Source organism: Lepidochelys kempii, chromosome 7 (genome assembly GCF_965140265.1).
Source record: "Lepidochelys kempii isolate rLepKem1 chromosome 7, rLepKem1.hap2, whole genome shotgun sequence".
NCBI classification, from domain to species: domain Eukaryota; kingdom Metazoa; phylum Chordata; order Testudines; family Cheloniidae; genus Lepidochelys; species Lepidochelys kempii.
This window is the reverse complement of record NC_133262.1, coordinates 73662165-73683156: the sequence shown is the minus strand read 5'-3', so window position 1 is coordinate 73683156 and position 20992 is coordinate 73662165. Positions and strand designations below refer to the sequence as shown.

General features: G+C 42.3%; 1 protein-coding gene across 5 annotated transcripts in view; it reads right to left on the bottom strand.

Moving 5' to 3' along the window:
- Nucleotides 1–12835: 12835 nt before the first annotated feature.
- WAPL (WAPL cohesin release factor) overlaps nucleotides 12836–20992 on the bottom strand; it is a 127011-nt gene continuing 118854 nt past the window's right edge. For 3 of the 5 annotated variants that reach the window (XM_073353327.1, XM_073353330.1, XM_073353328.1), the window contains 4 exons: nucleotides 20175–20382; nucleotides 17532–17620; nucleotides 16139–16234; nucleotides 12836–15725 (listed from right to left, as the gene is read on the bottom strand). In XM_073353327.1, the coding sequence (XP_073209428.1) occupies nucleotides 15660–15725; nucleotides 16139–16234; nucleotides 17532–17620; nucleotides 20175–20382 (459 nt within the window). In that variant the 3' untranslated portion in view covers nucleotides 12836–15659. Of the gene's footprint in view, nucleotides 15726–16138; nucleotides 16235–17531; nucleotides 17621–20174; nucleotides 20383–20992 lie in introns of those variants that run through there. The other 2 variants (XM_073353329.1, XM_073353332.1) reach the window with 2 other exon arrangements.

Here is a 20992-nt window from a genome sequence, read left to right as displayed (position 1 = left end):
AGGTAGGAGCCAAGGCTGTGAAGACCTTTTTGCAAAAATCTAGACCCAGCCTGTATCAGGAATTAATTTTTAAAATCTTAGCACTTGATACTATGTGGTCCGTCCTAAAGGCAAAATATTTGCTCTTCCCCAGTACTTGTATAAGCTCAAGCTCTGGCACAGCAGGATAAGCCAATCTGTTAGCAGAACCCCCAGTAAATGATCAGGAACAATTTAGACAACTCCCTCAGAAAAAAGAAAACAATCCCATCCCACCCTTCAGTTTTAATAAGTAGCTGTCCCTCATCACGCTCCAGATTAAATTTATGGGCCTAACATCTGAACACTTCCCCCTCTCCCCAAAAAGCCTGCCCTGAACTCAGAGCAGGATCTGAACATCAAGCTGGCTTCTTTCATGTATCATTAGCAGTAATCCCTTCTCCCAGTACAGAGGGGTACTTGAACCACATGCTACATGAGTACCCCAACCACTGGGCTAAATGGAGGTCCACCTCCCTGCTGTTTTGGGCCCCATGTGTGACTTAGGCACCCAAACACTCATCTTTTCTCTGGTTCATCAGGGAATGCTTTGGGGCTTAGGTGGGAGATAGGCTTCTGGGTGCCTACAGTAAAGCAGTAGACAGGTAGAAACGTAGGTGCCTAGGAAACTTTTACTGCAAAAACTTAGGTGTCTACGGGGTTGGGCAGCAGCCAAGTAGGAGTTTTGTGGATCACAGTGGCACCTAAAAGTAGGACAGCAACACTTAAGTACCTTCATGAATCCCACCAACTGTAACTTAGTTAATTTGGTTCATGCAAGAGTTCTCTACTTAATACACAAGAGTACCAAGCCCTTATTATTGCAGTGGCACCGAAAAGGCATGAAGCACTTATCAAACAGGAAGATAGTCCCCGCCCTGAAGAAACTTTCAGACTTAAAGTTACAGCTCTAAAGGCAGTTACTGCAAGAAGATTGGGGAGGCAGGGGGAGGAGACTTTAACACAACATAAGGATGGCTTAATATCTTGCCACCAGATGAATCATAGCTGTTCAAGCTCACTGATTACTTTTTAAAAAACCCCTAAAAGTGGGTAGAAGGCCACTACGAATATGTAGAATGCCTATGAATTTTTTGTTGAAGAAACTTAACACCTATGCAAAAGCTGCATTTCTTTACAAGAATACAAGCGGAGCAAAATTTTCAAACTTCCATTTAAAAACCAAGTAAACTCTGAATAGTGTGACAAAGTTCCTGCTCTACCTTAGTGGGTCTTGCACTTATTGGCGGATTTGCTCGCCTTGGAGCTTCACAGCAGCCCTCAGTTTGGCTATTTTTCTGAATTCACAGTCCAGGTCGACTCCTCCTGTGTCTGACCAGGAGTTGGGAGGATTTGGGGGGGAACACCAGCCCACCCTCTACTCCAGGTTCCAGCCCAGGGCCCTGTGGAATGCAGCTGCGTGACAGCTACAACTCCCTGGGCTACTTCCCCATGGCCTCCCAACACCTTCTTTATCCTCACCATAGGACCTTCCTCCTGGTGCACGGTAATGCTTGTACACCTAAGTCCTCCAACAGTCCGCATTCTCGCTCCCAGTACCTCTTGCTCCCAGCTCCTCACACGCACACCACAAACTGAAGTGAGCTCCTTTTTTAAAACCCAGGTGCCCTGATTAACCTGCCTTAATTGATTCTAGCAGCTTCTTGATTGACTGCAGGTGTTCTAATCCACCTGTCTTAATTATCTCCAGAAGGTTCCTGATTGTTCTGGAACCTTCCCTGTTACCTTACCCAGGGAGAAGGGACCTACTTAGCCTGGGGCTAATATACTATCCTATAGGCATCTAGCCCGATGCTCTCACAATAGCAAAATTGCAAAATAGCCAATTATTTTTGCTTTTAACTTAATTGAACACTTTTAATTTGGGGGAGATAGAGACATGTTCTTGTGGATTGATTTCCTTCCTATTGTGACTCCAGTGACTGTGGATTTATACTAGGGATAAAATTAATCCTGTATGTCACATTTCTGTTTACAGCAAAGCTTATGGATGGATTTCAGAGATGTTGAATTCCTGTAGCTTCCATTCACTGCAAGGGGAACAGCATTAATATGCTCAGCACTAATATGGCTTACTATGAAATGCAGGAATAGTCACAGAATACTTTAATTCTTCACCAAAATTTTGCAACTAACTATTATTTGTGTTACCACCTTAAAAAAAAAGATTACAGTTCAGTTAAAAAACTCTGACAGTATTACTATGACTACTTTAATCCTGACTGTAGACTTGTATGGTGGGCAGGGGGTACAACCATATGGATTCATTTCAAGTTTGCAGTTTGCAGTTTACATATATGCCCCTATTGTATCAACAGATAATAAAAAGTTAATTAATGCTCAACACCCCAGTCCAAGTTATAATGCACCATGCTACATTTAAGCCAGTGGTCCTTGACTGGTCATTTCTCTAGGGATACAGATAGTGTATTGTAATACCATATATAGATGACTGTCTCTCTAAAATCCAGCAGTGTCCTTGTTTTCATGTTCCAGCTTCTGTGCCAGTTTTACAAAAACTGGCACCATGTCTTAGCTTTTGTAAGCAACTGCAAATTGTGCTTAACACACAGGTACCTCCAAATAAGCTAGTGATTGGCAACAGGCTTACTGATTGCATAATTATCTTGAGGGTCCTTTCCTATCAGGGCAGTCTCCTTGTTGGAGCTCACTAACATGAGACTGATTCAGCCCTCATCTGGGAACAGTCAAGTCCCCTGCCTGACTCAGGTCAATGACAACAATTGTGAACCACTACATACAAGTAGCTACTGATCCAGACAAATGATGCAAGCACTTCTGCTCACCTATGTGCCAGGGCACATATGGCAACCAAAAGGTTAATTAAAGAGCAGTACTGATGGGATTCAAAGAAAATTGTGTGTGGTAGAATTGAACCAGAATTTCATAGGTCAGAATGTTAAAGCAATGAATCAGGATGGGACGTTAAAAGTTCAAGAAGCAGAATACAGTAGACCTGGTGAATGTAAGCAAGCTTCGAGGAATACTATACTAGGAAATTGTTAGTCCTATACTGTAGATCAGGACAGCAAAACAGTGCCCCATGATATATTTATGTGGCCCATATAGTACAAGTAAATATTGCAGAATTTAAGTTTTCATCTTTAAAAAGGTTTAGCCCTCATGGTTGTGAAAATAGCCTTCCAAAAATGAGCTAATCGTAAACTAATGCAGCATTGTCCAAGTCAGCAGGCAGCTTCAAACAATGCCTGAGAGTAGCAAACTCCCCCAGCTCCATTAACTTCCATCATGAGAATGTTCAAGTCTAATGGTGATTTGACAAGTCAGCATTAACTATTTCCTTACTGACCATTTTAGCAGATGGGATGAGGAAGAGGGCTGGAGCGAATCCCACAACAGGGAAATGGAGAGGAAAATTGGGTATTGCTGAAGGGAAGAAAATGAAGGAACACCCAAAGGCACAGAAGGCATGGACACCGAAAAGTGGATGGAGAAGGAAGAAACAGAGTAGAAATAGTGATGGCCCTAAAATGAGCCAGTTTTCCCTACAGTGCTATTGAATGTGACAATACAATACTAAACAAATACAATTTAAGTTGAGATATACTTGATCTTCGTGAAAACATTCTATGGAGGTCTTTCTGTGGCTCGAGAATAGTAGATATTTCTAAAATTTATACCCTGCCCAACAGACCATAATTAAAAATAGGATTTAGCCGCCTCCATAGGATGAGTTTGACACCTCTGGCCTAAGAGTGTAGAAATAAATTAGGATATTCTTCTAAAGGAATGAAGACATACCCACATTAAATTGCATTCTACTAAAAGGTGTAGGTGTAAAAGGCGAATGCAACATGATAGTCACATTTACCTACGATTCAGTCATATTTAAAGAGCATAAGAACAGCCATACTGTGTCAGACCAATGGTCCCTCTAGCCCAGAATCCTGTCTTTCAACAGTGGCCAATGCCAGGTGCTTCAGAGGGAATGAACAGAACAAGCAATCAAGTGACTCATGCCCTGTCGTCCACTCCCAGCTTCTGGCAAACAGAGCTACAGGACTCAGATTATGGTGTTACATCCCTGCCTATCCTGACTAATAGCCAGTGATGGACTGTTCTCCAGGAATTTATCTAGTTCTTTTTTTGAACTCTATTATAGTTTTCTACCTCTTTGTTAAACTAAACCTACAGTGAATGGGAAGATGGAAAGATTCTGTAGCATTTTGTTTTGCCTACAGCTAAGGACATGAGCTTGCAAACAGTCACCCATTGTGTCTCTTACTCATGTGAGAAGTCCCAGGGTATGTCTACACTATGGAATAAGGTCAAATTTATAGAAGTCGGTTTTTTAGAAATCGATTTTATATATTCGAGTGTGTGTGTCCCCACAGAAAATGCTCTAAGTGCATTAAGTGCATTAACTTGGCAGAGCGCTTCCACAGTACCGAGGCAAGCGTCGACTTTCGGAGCGTTGCACTGTGGGTAGCTATCCCACAGTTCCCGCAGTCTCCGCTGCCCATTGGAATTCTGGGTTGAGATCCCAATGCCTGATGGGGCTAAAACATTGTCGCGGGTGGTTCTGGGTACATATCGTCAGGCCCCCGTTCCCTCCCTCCCTTCCTCCGTGAAAGCAAGGGCAGACAATCATTTTGCGCCTTTTTTCCTGAGTTACCTGTGCAGACGCCATACCACGGCAAGCATGGAGCCCGCTCAGGTAACCGTCACCCTATGTCTCCTGGGTGCTGGCAGACGCGGTACGGCTTTGCTGCACAGTAGCAGCAACCCATTGCCTTCTGGCAGCAGACGGTGCAATACGACTGGTAGTCGTCCTCGTCGTGTCCGAGGTGCTCCTGGCCACGTCGGCTGGGAGCGCCTAGGCAGACATGGGCGCAGAGACTAAATTTGGAGTGACTTGACCAGGTCATTCTCTTTAGTCCTGCAGTCAGTCCTATTGAACCGTCTTATGGTGAGCGGGCAGGCGATACGGACTGCTAGCAGTCGTACTGTACCATCTGCTGCCAGGCAGGCAAGAGATGAGGATTGCTAGTAGTCGTATTGTACCATCTTCTGCCAGGCAGGCAAGAGATGAGGATGGCTAGCAGTCGTACTGTACCATCTTCTGCCGAGCAGCCATGAGATGTGGATGGCATGCAGTCCTTCTGCACAGTCTGCTGCCAGCCAAAGATGTAAAAGATAGATGGAGTGGATCAAAACAAGAAATACACCAGATTTGTTTTGTACTCATTTGCTTCCCCCCCTCCCCTGTCTAGGGGACTCATTCCTCTAGGTCACACTGCAGTCACTCACAGAGAAGGTGCAGCGAGGTAAATCTAGCCATGTAAGAGGCCAGGCTAACCTCCTTGTTCCAATAAGAACGATAACTTAGGTGCACCATTTCTTATTGGAACCCTCCGTGAAGTCCTGCCTGAAATACTCCTTGATGTACAGCCACCCCCTTTGTTGATTTTAGCTCCCTGAAGCCAACCCTGTAAGCCGTGTCGTCAGTCGCCCCTCCCTCCGTCAGAGCAACGGCAGACAATCGTTCCGCGCCTTTTTTCTGTGCGGACGCCATACCAAGGCAAGCATGGAGGCCGCTCAGCTCACTTTGGCAATTAGGAGCACATTAAACACCACACGCATTATCCAGCAGTATATGCAGCACCAGAACCTGGCAAAGCGATACCGGGCGAGGACGCGACGTCAGCGCGGTCACGTGAGTGATCAGGACATAGACACAGATTTCTCTGAAAGCATGGGCCCTGCCAATGCATGCATCATGGTGCTAATGGGGCAGGTTCATGCTGTGGAACGCCGATTCTGGGCTCGGGAAACAAGCAGAGACTGGTGGGACCGCATAGCGTTGCGGGTCTGGGACGATTCCCAGTGGCTGCGAAACTTTCGCATGCGTAAGGGCACTTTCATGGAACTTTGTGACTTGCTTTCCCCTGCCCTGAGGCGCATGAATACCAAGATGAGAGCAGCCCTCACAGTTGAGAAGTGAGTGGCGATAGCCCTTTGGAAGCTTGCAACGCCAGACAGCTACCGGTCAGTTGGGAATCAATTTGGAGTGGGCAAATCTACTGTGGGGGCTGCTGTGATGCAAGTAGCCCACGCAATCAAAGATCTGCTGATATCAAGGGTAGTGACCCTGGGAAATGTGCAGGTCATAGTGGATGGCTTTGCTGCAATGGGATTCCCTAACTGTGGTGGGGCTATAGACGGAACCCATATCCCTATCTTGGCACCGGAGCACCAAGCCGCCGAGTACATAAACCGCAAGGGGTACTTTTCGATAGTGCTGCAAGCTCTGGTGGATCACAAGGGACGTTTCACCAACATCAACGTGGGATGGCCGGGAAAGGTGCATGATGCTCGCATCTTCAGGAACTCTGGTCTGTTTCAAAAGCTGCAGGAAGGGACTTTATTCCCAGACCAGAAAATAACTGTTGGGGATGTTGAAATGCCTATATGTATCCTTGGGGACCCAGCCTACCCCTTAATGCCATGGCTCATGAAGCCGTACACAGGCAGCCTGGACAGTAGTCAGGAGCTGTTCAACTACAGGCTGAGCAAGTGCAGAATGGTGGTAGAATGTGCATTTGGACGTTTAAAGGCGCGCTGGCGCAGTTTACTGACTCGCTTAGACCTCAGCGAAACCAATATTCCCACTGTTATTACTGCTTGCTGTGTGCTCCACAATATCTGTGAGAGTAAGGGGGAGACGTTTATGGCGGGCTGGGAGGTTGAGGCAAATCGCCTAGCTGCTGGTTACGCGCAGCCAGACACCAGGGCGGTTAGAAGAGCGCAGGAGGGCGCGGTACGCATCAGAGAAGCTTTGAAAACCAGTTTCATGACTGGCCAGGCTACGGTGTGAAAGTTCTCTTTGTTTCTCCTTGATGAAACCCCCTGCCCCTTGGTTCACTCTACTTCCCTGTAAGCTAACCACCCACCCCTCCTCCCTTCAATCACCGCTTGCAGAGGCAATAAAGTCATTGTTGCTTCACATTCATGCATTCTTTATTCATTCATCACACAAATAGGGGGATGACTACCAAGGTAGCCCAGGAGGGGTGGTGGAGGAGGGAAGGAAAATGCCACACAGCACTTTAAGCACAGCACTTTAAAAGTTTACAAGTTTAAAACTTATTGAATGACAGCCTTCTTTTTTTTAGGCAATCCTCTGTGGTGGAGTGGCTGGTTGGCCGGAGGCCCCCCCACCGCGTTCTTGGGCATCTGGGTGTGGAGGCTATGGAACTTGGGGAGGAGGGCGGTTGGTTACAGAGGGGCAGCAGTGGCAGTCTGTGCTCCAGCTGCTTTTGCTGCAGCTCAACCATACACTGGAGCATACTGGTTTGGTCCTGCAGCAGCCTCAGCATTGAATCCTGCCTCCTCTCATCACGCTGCCGCCACATTTGAGCTTCAGCCCTGTCTTCAGCCCGCCACCTCTCCTCCCGGTCATTTTGTGCTTTCCTGTACTCTGACATTATTTGCCTCCACGCATTCGTCTGTGCTCTGTCAGTGTGGGAGGACAGCATGAGCTCAGAGAGCATTTCATCGCGAGTGCGTTTTTTTTTCTTTCTAAGCTTCACTAGCCTCTGGGAAGGAGAAGATCCTGTGATCATTGAAACACATGCAGCTGGTGGAGAAAAAAAAAGGGACAGCGGTATTTAAAAAGACACATTTTATAAAACAGTGGCTACACTCTTTCAGGGTAAACCTTGCTGTTAACATTACATACATAGCACATGTGCTTTCGTTAGAAGGTCGCATTTTGCCTCCTCCCACCGCGTGACTACCCCCTCAACCTTCCCCCCTCCCTGTGGCTAACAGCGGGGAACATTTCTGTTTAGCCACAGGCAAACAGCCCAGCAGGAATGGGCTCCTCTGAGTGTCCCCTGAAGAAAAGCACTCTATTTCAACCAGGTGACCATGAATTATATCTCACTCTCCTGAGGATAACACAGAGAGATAAAGAACGGATGTTTGAATGCCAGCAAACATACACTGCAATGCTTTGTTCTACAATGATTCCCGAGTACGTGTTACTGGCCTGGAGTGGTAAAGTGTCCTACCATGAAGGACGCAATAAGGCTGCCCTCCCCAGAAACCTTTTGCAAAGGCTTTAGGACTACATCTAGGAGAACCGCAAATGCCAGGGCAAAGTAATCCTTTCACATGCTTGCTTTTAAACCATGTATAGTATTTTAAAAGGTACACTCACCAGAGGTCCCTTCTCCGCCTGCTGGGTCCAGGAGGCAGCCTTGGGTGGGTTCGGGGGGTACTGGCTCCAGGTCTAGGGTGAGAAACAGTTCCTGGCTGTCGGGAAAACCGGTTTCTCTGCTTGCTTGCTGTGAGCTATCTTCTTCGTCCCCAAAACCTGCTTCCGTATTGCCTCCATCTCCATTGAAGGAGTCAAACAACACGGCTGGGGTAGTGGAGGGGTAGTGGTGGCTGAACCCCCTAACATGGCATGCAGCTCATCATAGAAGCGGCATGTTTGGGGCTCTGACCCAGAGCAGCTGTTCGCCTCTCTGGTTTTCTGGTAGGCTTGCCTCAGCTCCTTCAGTTTCACGCGGCACTGCTTCGGGTCCCTGTTATGGCCTCTGCCCTTCATGCCCTGGGAGATTTTGACAAAGGTTTTGGCATTTCGAAAACTGGAATGGAGTTCTGATAGCACGGATTCCGCTCCCCAAACAGCGATCAGATCCCGTACCTCCCGTTCGGTCCATGCTGGAGCTCTTTTGCGATTCTGGGACTCCATCATGGTCACCTGTGCGGATGAGCTCTGCATGGTCACCTGCAGCTTGCCACGCTGGCCAAACAGGAAATGAGATTCAAAAGTTCGCAGTTCTTTTCCTGTCTACCTGGCCAGTGCATCTGAGTTGAGAGTGCTGTCCAGAGCGGTAATAGAGCACTCTGGGATAGCTCCCGGAAGCCAATACCATCGAATTGTGTCCACAGTACCCCAAATTCGAGCCAGCAATGTCGATTTAAGCGCTGATCCACTTGTCAGGGGTGGAGTAAGGAAATCGATTTTAAGAGCCCTTTAAGTTGAAATAAAGGGCTTCATTGTGTGGATGGGTGCAGGTTTACATCGATTTAACGCTGCTAAATTCGACCTAAGGTCCTAGTGTAGACCAGGGCCCACTGTAGTTAATCATAAGTTTCACTAGTGGCATAGGTAAGGATTACTTTGTAGGATGAGACTCCAATTTAAGTTCAGCTGTAGAAACTCATCGGCCTCTTCAGCATATAGGAATTCTAGTTCAAATTTTATATTAGCAGCAAACCTTTCATGTTAAAAACAACTTTGCCAGGTTTTTAATGTATTTATAGCAAAGATGTTCATAGAAGACCCTAAGATTTTTGAATTGTTTATTAAGACAGTTTTGCCTAAAGGTTTGTGGGTTCGTTTGTTTTTTCCATCAGAATATAACTTCACAATAGCATTTTTATCTGGACAGATGTATAATGGTGTTTTCAATTTGGATCAGATATTTTCAGCCTCAAAAACAACCCTGTCTGAAACCCAGAGGATGAAATAATATGGAAACTTGGGAGCTGAGTCCACTAAAACTACATCAGATTTTACATAACAGGTTATACAATAGCCTTACTAAACTATTTAATAAGTTATAGCTCAGTGTGCTCATGGCAAAATGTTTAGGAACTCAGATGCACAAGCTGAGTAAAGTTACAGCACAAATCACTTCCTACAATAAGTTTGTCCTTCTGATTTCCATTTGAATTCCATTCACTCAGCTACAACTATGAAGTAAATGGCATGTTGGAAAACAAATGGCACAAACTGGTTACTTTACCAGTTGTTTTTGTCTCAAACGAAACCTTTGGTCTGGAAGAGCCAAACACACCTGACAACATGCCAGTGGCATCACATCCACAAAAGATAGCCAACTACCTCAGCAGTCAGACTATTCTCAGGGGAAATGAGGTAGGTGTTCATGGGCCCATAGCTGAGCCAGAAGTCATCAATTCTGCAAAGCAGCAAGTCAACCCCTTCCCCACACTCCCATTCCCACTCCCCAAATGCCCTGTACCTTGATTTCCATTGAATACCTTTATTACATTGATAACAGCATTCAAATAGCTAAAAATGATCAAATATGCATTATTTCTCAGGCTTGTTTACTTAATCCCTAAATCACATTCCCTTGCTGGCCATGGTAAGCAGATTTCTTACCAACTATAGGGCTGGAATGCTAAAAGGAATCAAATGGCAGGTAAACCCATTGTTTGTCAGCAGGATTACAGCATAATGCTTTCATGCTTGTTGCCCATCATGCAAGGCAGTCTGCTAATAATTATATTTTTTCAATATCAGCTGAAAAGTCATGATCAGTTAATTAAGGTATTTGCAAAATCTAATTTTTCAAAAACTTACCACATCTTGTTAAGTTTCACAGTTTAATTAATTTCCATGGGTCATGTTAAAACAGCAAAAAGCAATCAGTATGCCAAGAAAATTAAACTTGTTACTGAAAGGGCTGGAGCTCAGAGGTTTGATCCTGCAACAGAGAGAGGATGTTTCTTTTTAAGGTGATATCCCATACTGAAGTTTTATTGCAGTAAGTGATATTTGATCCAGCCTTAACTATTTTACTCCAAGGTATTGTTCCATTAGTGCTTCCTTTCATCCACCTGGTTAGCCTTGGTTCTCAGATGTACAGACACTTACATTGTCACCTATCTCAAAAAGGGCAGACTGCTGCATTTACCAAGGTACACATGCTGGGAACATATGAACATGGTGTGGAAAGGAATCTTGAGACCCTGTGGAGTCAATCACCTAACATCTATTAATCCTTCCTGTTAAGTGCCTACTAGGTTAGTTTTGCTACCATGTTTGTGCTAGTTCCATTTGATAATTTATCAACTTCATGCTCACTTAATATGTCAAACCATGGTTTCTAAACCTAGGGATCACGACACTCCCTTCTTATGGCTTGTGGAAGGGGTGCCCCAAAACTTTTCTTGTTGTAATTGAGAAATGCTGTGTTCAACAATAGAAACAATACTGGACCTAATACCAGGCTCCCTGTGAAGACTCCATTAATCCTTCCATTGAGGAAAGCAGCCATTCACCACATAACAATACTGTTTCCAATCACGTATGCAGTTTTTAAAATTTGCTACAAGACTTCACCATACCATTAATGGTTTTGTTTGATGCATCTTATACATTTTAGTCTGGAAGTTCAATTGCCATGTCTGGGGTCAAAGCTGCTGTTCTAGATTTCTTCTATTCGGTAGGTAGCTCCATGATTTGTGGTTATTAGTGTCCATGCACCTTGTGCACAACGTTAGGAGGTGAAGGTTTGACACTGGATCTGAGCCAGGACTCACTTCAATATCCTTATGAACGGACAACCATACTTACCATTTATCACTCTTGGAACCTCTTCCTTTATTTAGGGAGAAAACCCTAGTATGGGCTAATGTATATTGTTTAGCACCAAACATGTGCTTGGTGCTGTAAAGTAACTACAAAGACAAGGACCTCCTGTCCTAAAAAGCTGTCTAAAATAATTCCATGGATGTGGTTCTCTCCATGCCATTCCAGGCAAACACACTAGTTTTGGTCAGGAGAAGGAGAGAAAGTGTCAGAAGAGCATTCTCACCTCTTCACAGGTACAGGAGAACACCTTAATCTTCCCCCTCAGGATAGCACAGGCAGAGTCACTTAACACAAAAGGAGCAGGGGATGGAGGAAGTCCTCACAATTAAACCAAGACTCAAGAAAAGGAGGTACATGACTGCTGAGACCATGTGGCTAAGATGAGATGGGTGATCCCTGTGTAAAAAATGCCACCAGAGTTTCCCATGGAGGAGAGGAGGAGCAGGAGGATTTGGAAATTGGCCTGCTATTAAGAGGGTTTGGCTAGTAAATTGCAAAGGGATGAGTATTTGAGTCCAGCAGAGAAACAACTCAGATGAGGGAAAATGGGAGAGGTTGCTGATGAACTGGATATGAAAAAAATGTTTTTTCCTCAGTTGGAGGAGTTATGAGCCTCAACACACCTGTACAGTCCAGAATGAGAATGCCCTAATCAGAACTTCACTACTATTCCAACTGTTCTTACCACAGATGTTAAGCATATGGCAAAAACTAAAACCTTTGACAGTGTTGTGATCACTGTCCAGTTTCTGATTCCATGTGGTTTAGGCTGCTGGCAGCATACAAAATAAACCCATTAGATGAGCTTGGAAATATATATCCACTGCTGTTTTTACATTTAAGCTTTTGATATATCAAGTTTTCACAGAGTGTTCCAGTTTACTTTTTCAGGATATAAATCAAATGTTGCAAAGCTGTCAACCTCAATCTTGAAACAATCTTATTCTCCTATAAGATCCTCACAACTGTTCTATTAATTTGAAAAACTCCTCAAGGTTATTTCAGAGATCTACTGCTCCCATTACACGTCTAAATATAAAGCAACCAGAATGGAAATATTTCTCCTACTGAATCTGCTCAGAATTTCTAGAGTCACATTTATGAGTACATAATGATATGACTGCCTTTTACAGTACTGCCTATGAATGATTTATGACTCCAGCACTTGGAACTCTTATTAACCACTCTTTACAGCACAAAGAGAAAATTCCATTATAATGATGCTAGTTAATAGAATAGAGTGGTAATGAGAGGACACCACCATTTTCACATTCTCTCAAGCTTTTGACTTTTACTGCACTTTGCACCTGTTTGACAGAAAAGATTTAGCTGCATCATTTAACAGAAGAGGTGTTGGAGAAAATCCACCCGGAACAGATTAGAATACCATCATCATTCAGACTAAAACACAGCAAAATTTATTTTAATTTCCTTACTTCCCACTGAAGAGAGAAGAGGAAGTCAGTTAACATCCATGGAGTTATAGTGAGGACTGCCCCATTTTCCCCATGCTTTAATGAGTTTTCATTGTTCTGGCTACAATTCCCTCAGCTGTCCTGTTCCCCAATCAGCTGCAGAGTTGCTGTTGAGTTGCCTGGGGAACTCCATAACTCCTGTCAAGATGCCAATGTGGGATGTGTCCAGAGTACTTCAGTCCCTGCTGGTTTGGGTAATGATTGGCTAGGACCTTCAACTGAATGCTGGTATCTCACATGCAAATGCACAATGGAGCACTAACATCAGGCCTCATCATCAACTTCCTTTTTTTACTGTTCACCTGATACAGCCCTTCTTCTTTTGCAATTTCTCATGGAGAAAGTATGCTTTATTACATGTTAAAAGACAACATGTGTATTGAAAGTAGCAATTTTATTTGAGTTAAAATTATTTACAAAAACCCAAAGACATACTTCATGAAACTGGTACAAACTATTTTTTCCTGCCGTTGGCTTTTGCTCCAAAGATCACAGCTGAGAAATACTGTATAAAATAAAAATAGGATTGGATTCAGAAAAGTACTCTACCATTCTAATTTCCAATTGAGAGTATTTACACAAATATTTACAATGGAAAAAAGTTACTTTAAAATTTTAATTTGCAAGTTGGCCTCAAGTACCCTTTAATGCAGTTATTTGAGGGTTTAACACACAAAAAATGCACTGCAGTTCACAGGGTTATTTCTCCCCGCACCCTCAAAAAAAAAAAAATCATCAGTGCTTGACAATTAGTTATCTAAAAAAACTGTTAAACACTGAAGTAAATCAATTCCAATTCAAACAATTACCAGTGTAACAGAGAAACATAGTTCCCCCACTTTTTTTTTCGCATTACATCTATATTTTATTATCTCTTGCCATCTGTCCACAGAAACTTAACTGTTTAATCATTTTGAATTCTAACTACAAATGAAAACCCATTAATTTAAAATCATAAGACTAAATGGGCAAAACATATCCAATAAATTCATCCTGCCAGAAATAATTTACATATTTCATTTTACTAAGTTTCTCTTTCTATACTGAGATTTTTATCCAAAGGGAAAACACTTCAAAATCCCTTCTAAGTTACACTGGTACACTAAAATTTTAGAAGGTGATGAGAGAAAATGCAAAAAAGTTATGACCAACATAGGATTTTTGCCTCTAATCAGTTACTTCCTTACAGAATTCCCAACAATCTGCATTATCAAAAATAGGAAGACATAGAAGGCAGCCACTGTATGTAAAAAATTTTTTACAGCTGGCACTGATACAAAAGCACGGGTTTGTAACTTTATACATGAAAATAACACAAGATCTAAAAGCAGGTTAGATTTCCTGTTATTTCCTCCATCATTATACATAGAGCTAATATTTTTATGGCTTCAAGTTTTACAAATTCAGTGGAGTAACATGATGTAATTACCCATACAGGTATTTAGAAAATGTTGATGATGCAGAACTCCTAAGAGTCTGCAAATATTCAAGACCAGCATAATAAAAATAATTACCAATTTTGTTGGTCTGAATAATGAGTGCAAGAAAAAAACACCTATATTTAAAAAAAAAACTAAATGTATTTTCTGGGATTTTTTTGTTCCACTAAAGTCTTCAAACACAATGCTTTGTGAACTAGACCTCAACCTGAACAAAATCTTAACTATATCAGCATTTTAAGGCTTTGTATTGTATGCATTTAACTTTGCCATACTACAGAAGAATGAAATAGAAAGATTATGTCAGCTGGAAACATTAATCCCCATTGGTGTTTTAGCTTCTTTACTGAATTGACCCTAAAACATCCAATTTCTTTGTATTGAGTATTATAAAATATATCTTAAATGCTCCCTTGTAACAAATCAAAACAGCATTTCAAAGTTTTTGCTTAGTATGAAGTGTAAACTACCCTGGGATTGAACATTATTTCACTATGTCCTTTAACAGGGCACAACTCTTTACAGTTACTGCATTTTTTGATAATACACCCTTAAACTGCTTGATGTGTTTATGTTTTTGTATGTCTTTTAGAACTATGAAGCGTTATGGTTTATCAGCTTACAGTATATGGGCCATGACAGTTTTAGAACTGAGAAGTAGTTCAACCACCTAATTTCAATCAAAACAGTATAAAAATATAAACAATCCAATCCTTGCCTCTTTGGATTCCAACAATTTTAAATATAGACAGTAGTTAAAATCACCAAAGTATTTAAAAATTTATATTTTATGATTTTGGAATAATCGCGTAACAAAAAAGCAAGAGCAAATTAAACTCAAATAGGAGCGATACTGCTGTCCAGAACTTCTTTATTAGAACATTTGTTTGATACCTCAGTAGCTAAGCTGCCTTGCACCTGGCTGGCATGAAACAGTGGCTCAACAGTAAACAGCAGTTGCACTATCAGCAGCAAGTTTTTCCCCTTTAAACTTGTCATGAACGAAGCAGGAAAAAAAAGGGAGGGTAAACCCTGCCAAAAATATTTAAATACTGCACTGCATCGATTCTATATTTATTTTCTTCAGAACCTTTCCCCCTCATTTTTGATAGTTGCAGATTGATGTAGTAACTGTCTTTTAGAAAATGCTGAATGCATGGTTAAGAGACCAGGTAGCCTTAAAAATCTGAACACGAATGACACAGATGAATGGTCTTGGTGTATCTTCAAGGACTTCTTTCATGATTCCTTCCTTTGTCTAAGGGTAGCTCCAGCATTAGAGTGCCTGCAGCGGAAGTTAAGTATCTAGCAGTGTTCCAAGTATTCAATCACCCTAGAGATAGATTTCTGGCCTGTTGTTCCAACAGCACACTGAAAACAAGCAATAGAAAAACAAGAACAACAAAAAAAGCATTTATGACATTATAAAAAGCTCAAAAAGCTCTTCTCAATTTAGAACGCACATATTAGTAATACAAAATGTACTTTATTTAGGCTGTGGTTCTGAAATATTTTCCGTTGACTGGTCATATTCAAAGGGGAACAAGGAAGTGTTTTCCTTTCCATGTACTAGCACAATAAAGGGTTGGCAAATGGACATTCTATACTAAAAATGAAGATATCACCTTCCCCGCCCCCCGCCCAGCGACAGAGCTGAGTAGCAGAAATGCTGGAAAGCTTTCATCAATATTAATATCACTAGTGTATGAGATAGGAAATGAAAGAGCAGTTTAAAGTATGAAAAGTAACTACATCTGGCAATCTTAAAAATATGCAATACTTACAGTAAGATTCATGAAACTGAGAAATTTTTTGAGCATTTCAGTCATTATTGAGAAGTCTCCTTCAGGTAAGTATTCCCTCACAGTAGTCACATTGATCTGAGGAAGTCAAACATCTCTTAAGTTTCGAAACATTTTTCAAGCATTGCAATTAACATTAGAGGTCTGTATGTATGGTGTAATAGTATCTCTCTCCCCCCGCCCCCCATGTTTTCCTGAGCTGCTTATTGCTGTAGTTTCTACACTTCAAGTCTCTCACTACACATAAGATTTCCCCACAATCCCCACTGGCAATGGAGTCCCAAGGATGACTTCTCATGACTCATAGATATTAAAGTCAGACGGGACCATTATGGATCATCTAGTCTGACCTCCTGCACAATGCAGGCCATGGAATCTCACCCACCCACTCCTGCAATAAACCTCTCACCTATGTCTGAGCTATTGAAGTCCTCAAGTCATGTCCTCAAGTTTAAAGATTTCAAGGTGCAGAGAATCCTCCAGGAAGTGACCAACCCCTCTAGCCAACAGAAGTTGCTACAGGTTTTTATACATAACATTTTAAATCAAGTCAGACTGCCAAGGATTCTTGAAGGCTAAACAGACAGACAAAAGTATCCTACTGACAGGGTGAGACCTGTCCTTTCCAGTGGAATAATATTTCTATTCCTTAAGGGCTGAGAAATACTGACCTTGCACTTGTCACTGTTCCAGAACTGATAATTATATAATAAATCAGCAAGAAGCTGCAGAACAGTGCTCTTCAGACCATATCTAAACTCATTGTATATCTTGACAAGTCTGATACCTCGTCAAAAAAAATCACCCACTTTTCTTTCTGAACACAACTGAACATATGCAGTACTAAATTTTTATTTATATTTAGAACTCTGAATTCCTAAATTTTAAATTTCAGCTCTGAAGAATGTTTCCCAATCTGATAGAGGTGATCATCTTCAAAGAATGCGGGCATGTACAAATTTGGCATTCTAAAAATCACTGACAAAAATGAAATTCCTTGGATTATGATGGAATAATATGAAAAACTTAACTCATATTGAAACTATTGAAACACAGCGAGTTTATAATTATAAACATTTTCGCCAATTTCCTTCTTTTCCAGAATAAATTCAGCTATGAGACTAATCACAAGAAAAACCAGCCTGCAATACTGTCAATTATTATTGCATTAAAAATATATAGTAAGTGAAGACCAGTTTAGAATGGAATACTTCTGCAAACCTTGCACTGAGCTATATATGCGTCAACATGACCCTCCCAATATAGTAAACTTACACAAAATTCTAACTCAACAAAAACACTTCATGACTGCAAGTGGCTACTTCAATGAACATTTACAACCATTTTAGAATGAGTCATTGACTCATTTCCTTACTGGACTCTCCTGGCAGAGACAGCCCAGAAGCAATGCTGTGTACGAGGCCACGATGCAGTCTTCCATGTGCTTCCCAGCATGTTGAAGGGCTGCAGAAATAAGAAAAATTGCTTACATAGTATATATGATTTACGAAGTAGTTTGTTTTCTTATTAGAAATATCTCTAAATTGTTCAGTGTCACTTCAAAGCATTACATTATTGTAGAACAAAAGTAAATTCCTTCCACAGCTAAGGTATCTCAAAGGACTTTACAAAACTAAGTTATATGCAAAGTATAACATACAGTAACTTCTCGCTTAACGTTGTAGTTATGTTCCTGAAAAACGTGACTTTAAGCGAAGCGATGTTAAGCAAATCCAATTTTCCCATAAGAATAAATATAAATGGGGGGGGGGGGGTTAGGTTCCAGGGAAACTTTTTTCATGGGCCAAAAAACATTTTTATACACACACACACACACACCTAAGTTTTAAACAAAAAATTTAATACTGTACACAGCAATGATGATTGTGAAGCTTGGTTGAGGTGGTGAAGTTAGATGGTGGGGTATTTCCCAGGGAATGCCTTACTGCTAAATGATGAACTAGCACTTGGCTGAGCCCTCAAGGGTTAACACATTGTTGTTAATGTAGCCTCACACTCTAAAAGGCAGCACAAATGGAGGGAGGGGCGATAGCATGACACACACCCTGTATGTGTGTGTGTGTGTGTGTAGGTGGGGGAGAGAGAGAGATGGGCATTGCCCCTTTAAGTACGCTGACACCACATTCTAAGTACATTGCCTTTAAAAGGATCAGGAAGTTGAGACAGCAGCTGTGGCCAGCTCTCTCCATCCTGAGCCCTGTTGTGTCTCCCCCCGCTCTATATGGAGAAGGGGTAATCAGGGGCCAGGAGTAGGGGGGAGGGGACACCCTGACATTAGTTCCCCTCTTCCCCCCTCCCCTGCACAGGGAGCAGGAGGCTCTGGGGAGCAGTTCCAAGGCAGAGGGCAGGAGCAGCACATGGCATTTGGGGGAGAGAGAGCTGAACTGCCAACAATTGGTAACCTGCTGGGCAGCTGCTAAACAGGGAACTTAGGAGAGCAGGGAGCTGATGGTGGGCTGCTGGTCCACCCTGGTTCCAAGCCCCCACCAGCTAAGCTGCAGCAGGCTGCTTTTCCTACAAGCAGTGGACAAAGCAGGCGGCTGCCAAACAAAGTTATTAGGGAGCATTGCACAACTGTAAACGAGCATGTCCCCTAATTGATCAGCCACGTTAACATTAACCAGGACCACTTTAAGTGAGGAGTTACTGTACTTAAACATGGCAGCCATTACATAGGCGCAATCTCATGGGATATTGGAACTAATTACCAAGAGGGAATATTGGCTCAAACATCAGGGTTATTCACTATGCACTCTAAATAGCTTTATTATAAAAACTTAGTACTACTACAAGTAAGGTGCACACACAATACAAAATAACACAATATCAATATAGGAATACATGTGAATCTGGAAGGATATACCATCCTCCCTCCAACTCATCTAAATGTCAGTTATCCTTCATGTATTTTCTTTAATATTACTAATATAGTATCTTCCAGCTAGTGACCAGAGAAGACTTTTCGGTACACCTTGGACCAAGCACTAGAAGACAAACTATAAATGGGGAGAAGGGAGGAAGAGGACAGACGAAGGTCAGGTGGTGAGAAAAGAATTCAGGCAGAGAGTGGAGTTGAAAAGCGAGAAAGGAAATCTATTTGGAGGGGAAGGAATGTGCTGGAGGGGGACAGGCAAATGAAAGGAGATGGTGCATCTGAAGATCTTCATTCTCCAGAGATGGAGCAGGTACATGGCCACCTGGCCCTGCAGATACCAGAGCTCCTGGGAGTCATTCCCCAAGGGTGGAGGGCACCAAGCCTTGAAACATTTCCATATACAAATTTTAGCTGCATCTGGAAGTGGATGGAGATTGGAAGGGTGGGGAGAGATAAAGACTGTCTGGTGTGTGACCCAGGGAAAAAAAGTGAGCAGGGATGAGGAAAGATTCTGAGGGACATACAGAAATATTGTGGGAATAGAAAGGAATCGAGGAAAAGGGAAATGGGGAGATGCAAGACAGTGGAAGAGAAATAAACATGGGACTTAAGGAAGAGGCAAAGAGATTAGCAGAAAAACTAAACCAAATGAGAAAACCAAAAAGGAGAGAGAATAGGGGAAACGAGAAGGAAAAGAGAGACTATTAAGTAAAGGGAAAAGACAGACAGACCAATTTCAAGTTTAACAGTAAGCTCAGGCAAGTGTACAAATGGCCACCAGAACGTTATGTAGGAAACTTTACTGTATTAATGTGTCAATGAAACAAAGTCTTTAGAAAAGAATCTGAATTGAGGTCAGGATCCAACAAAGTGAAAAGGGTATTATTGCTTCCTTCACTCCTCATATTCCACAGCAACTGAAATGCTTTTGTTCAAAACTTTTCAGAAGTTTCACATGTGGACAGACACCAAGCTGAGGACACTTCAGCCCAAGGGGTTATACGTCACTGGAAAGTGGAGATTAGAATGGAAGCACTTACGCAATTTTCACTACAGAGGCAGCTATACTGCAATCACACAGCTACTCCCCTCCCTTCATCTGACCAAAGCCAACTGATATACCTTTATTAAGGTCAAGTTCTTCATCATCCTCTTCCTTCTTATCTTTCTCTTCAGTATTATCTGCCTTTTCTGTGGAGACCCACTGAATCTCTCCACTTGTCTCTTGCCATTCTCCACTCTTATCATGCTGTGCTGTAGGAGCTTCTTTGATCAACTCATCTGTCTGGCTCTCTGCCAGCTGTGCTGCTCGTTCACGCTCAAGGAACAGCTGGTAGGAAAATTTGAGGAGCCATTCAGTTATAGGCCAAACTCAAAACAATACACTAATATTTTGAAATGTAATTTCCCCTTCCTATGCATACACCTTCCCATAGTTTTATTCTTCAGTATTAGTCTTATTAATGACACTGGAGGAAAGGATTAGAATTCAAAACTATCTTGACAGAAGTAGTCAGACAGAAGTCGTCTAAATTAGAAGTAGTCTAAATTAAACAGAATGAAATTCAGTAAGGACAAATGCAAAGTACTACACTTAGGAAAGAATACTCAATTGCACACACACACACACACACACACACTCACTCACACACACAACGGGAAATGACTGCCTAGCAAGGAGAACTGCAGAAAAGGATCTGTGTGGGATACTGGATCAAACTAAATATGGGTCAACAATCCAATACTGTTGCAAAAAAGCAAACATCATTCTGGGATTTCAATAGGAGTGTTGTAAGCAAGACAGGAGAGAAGTAACTCTCCCACTCCACTTAGCACTGAAAGCGTTCAAGTGCATAAAAGGCTGTTACAAAGAAAAGGATGACAAACTGTTCTTAACTATGAGGACAGGACAAGAAGCAATAGGCTTAAATTGCAGCAAG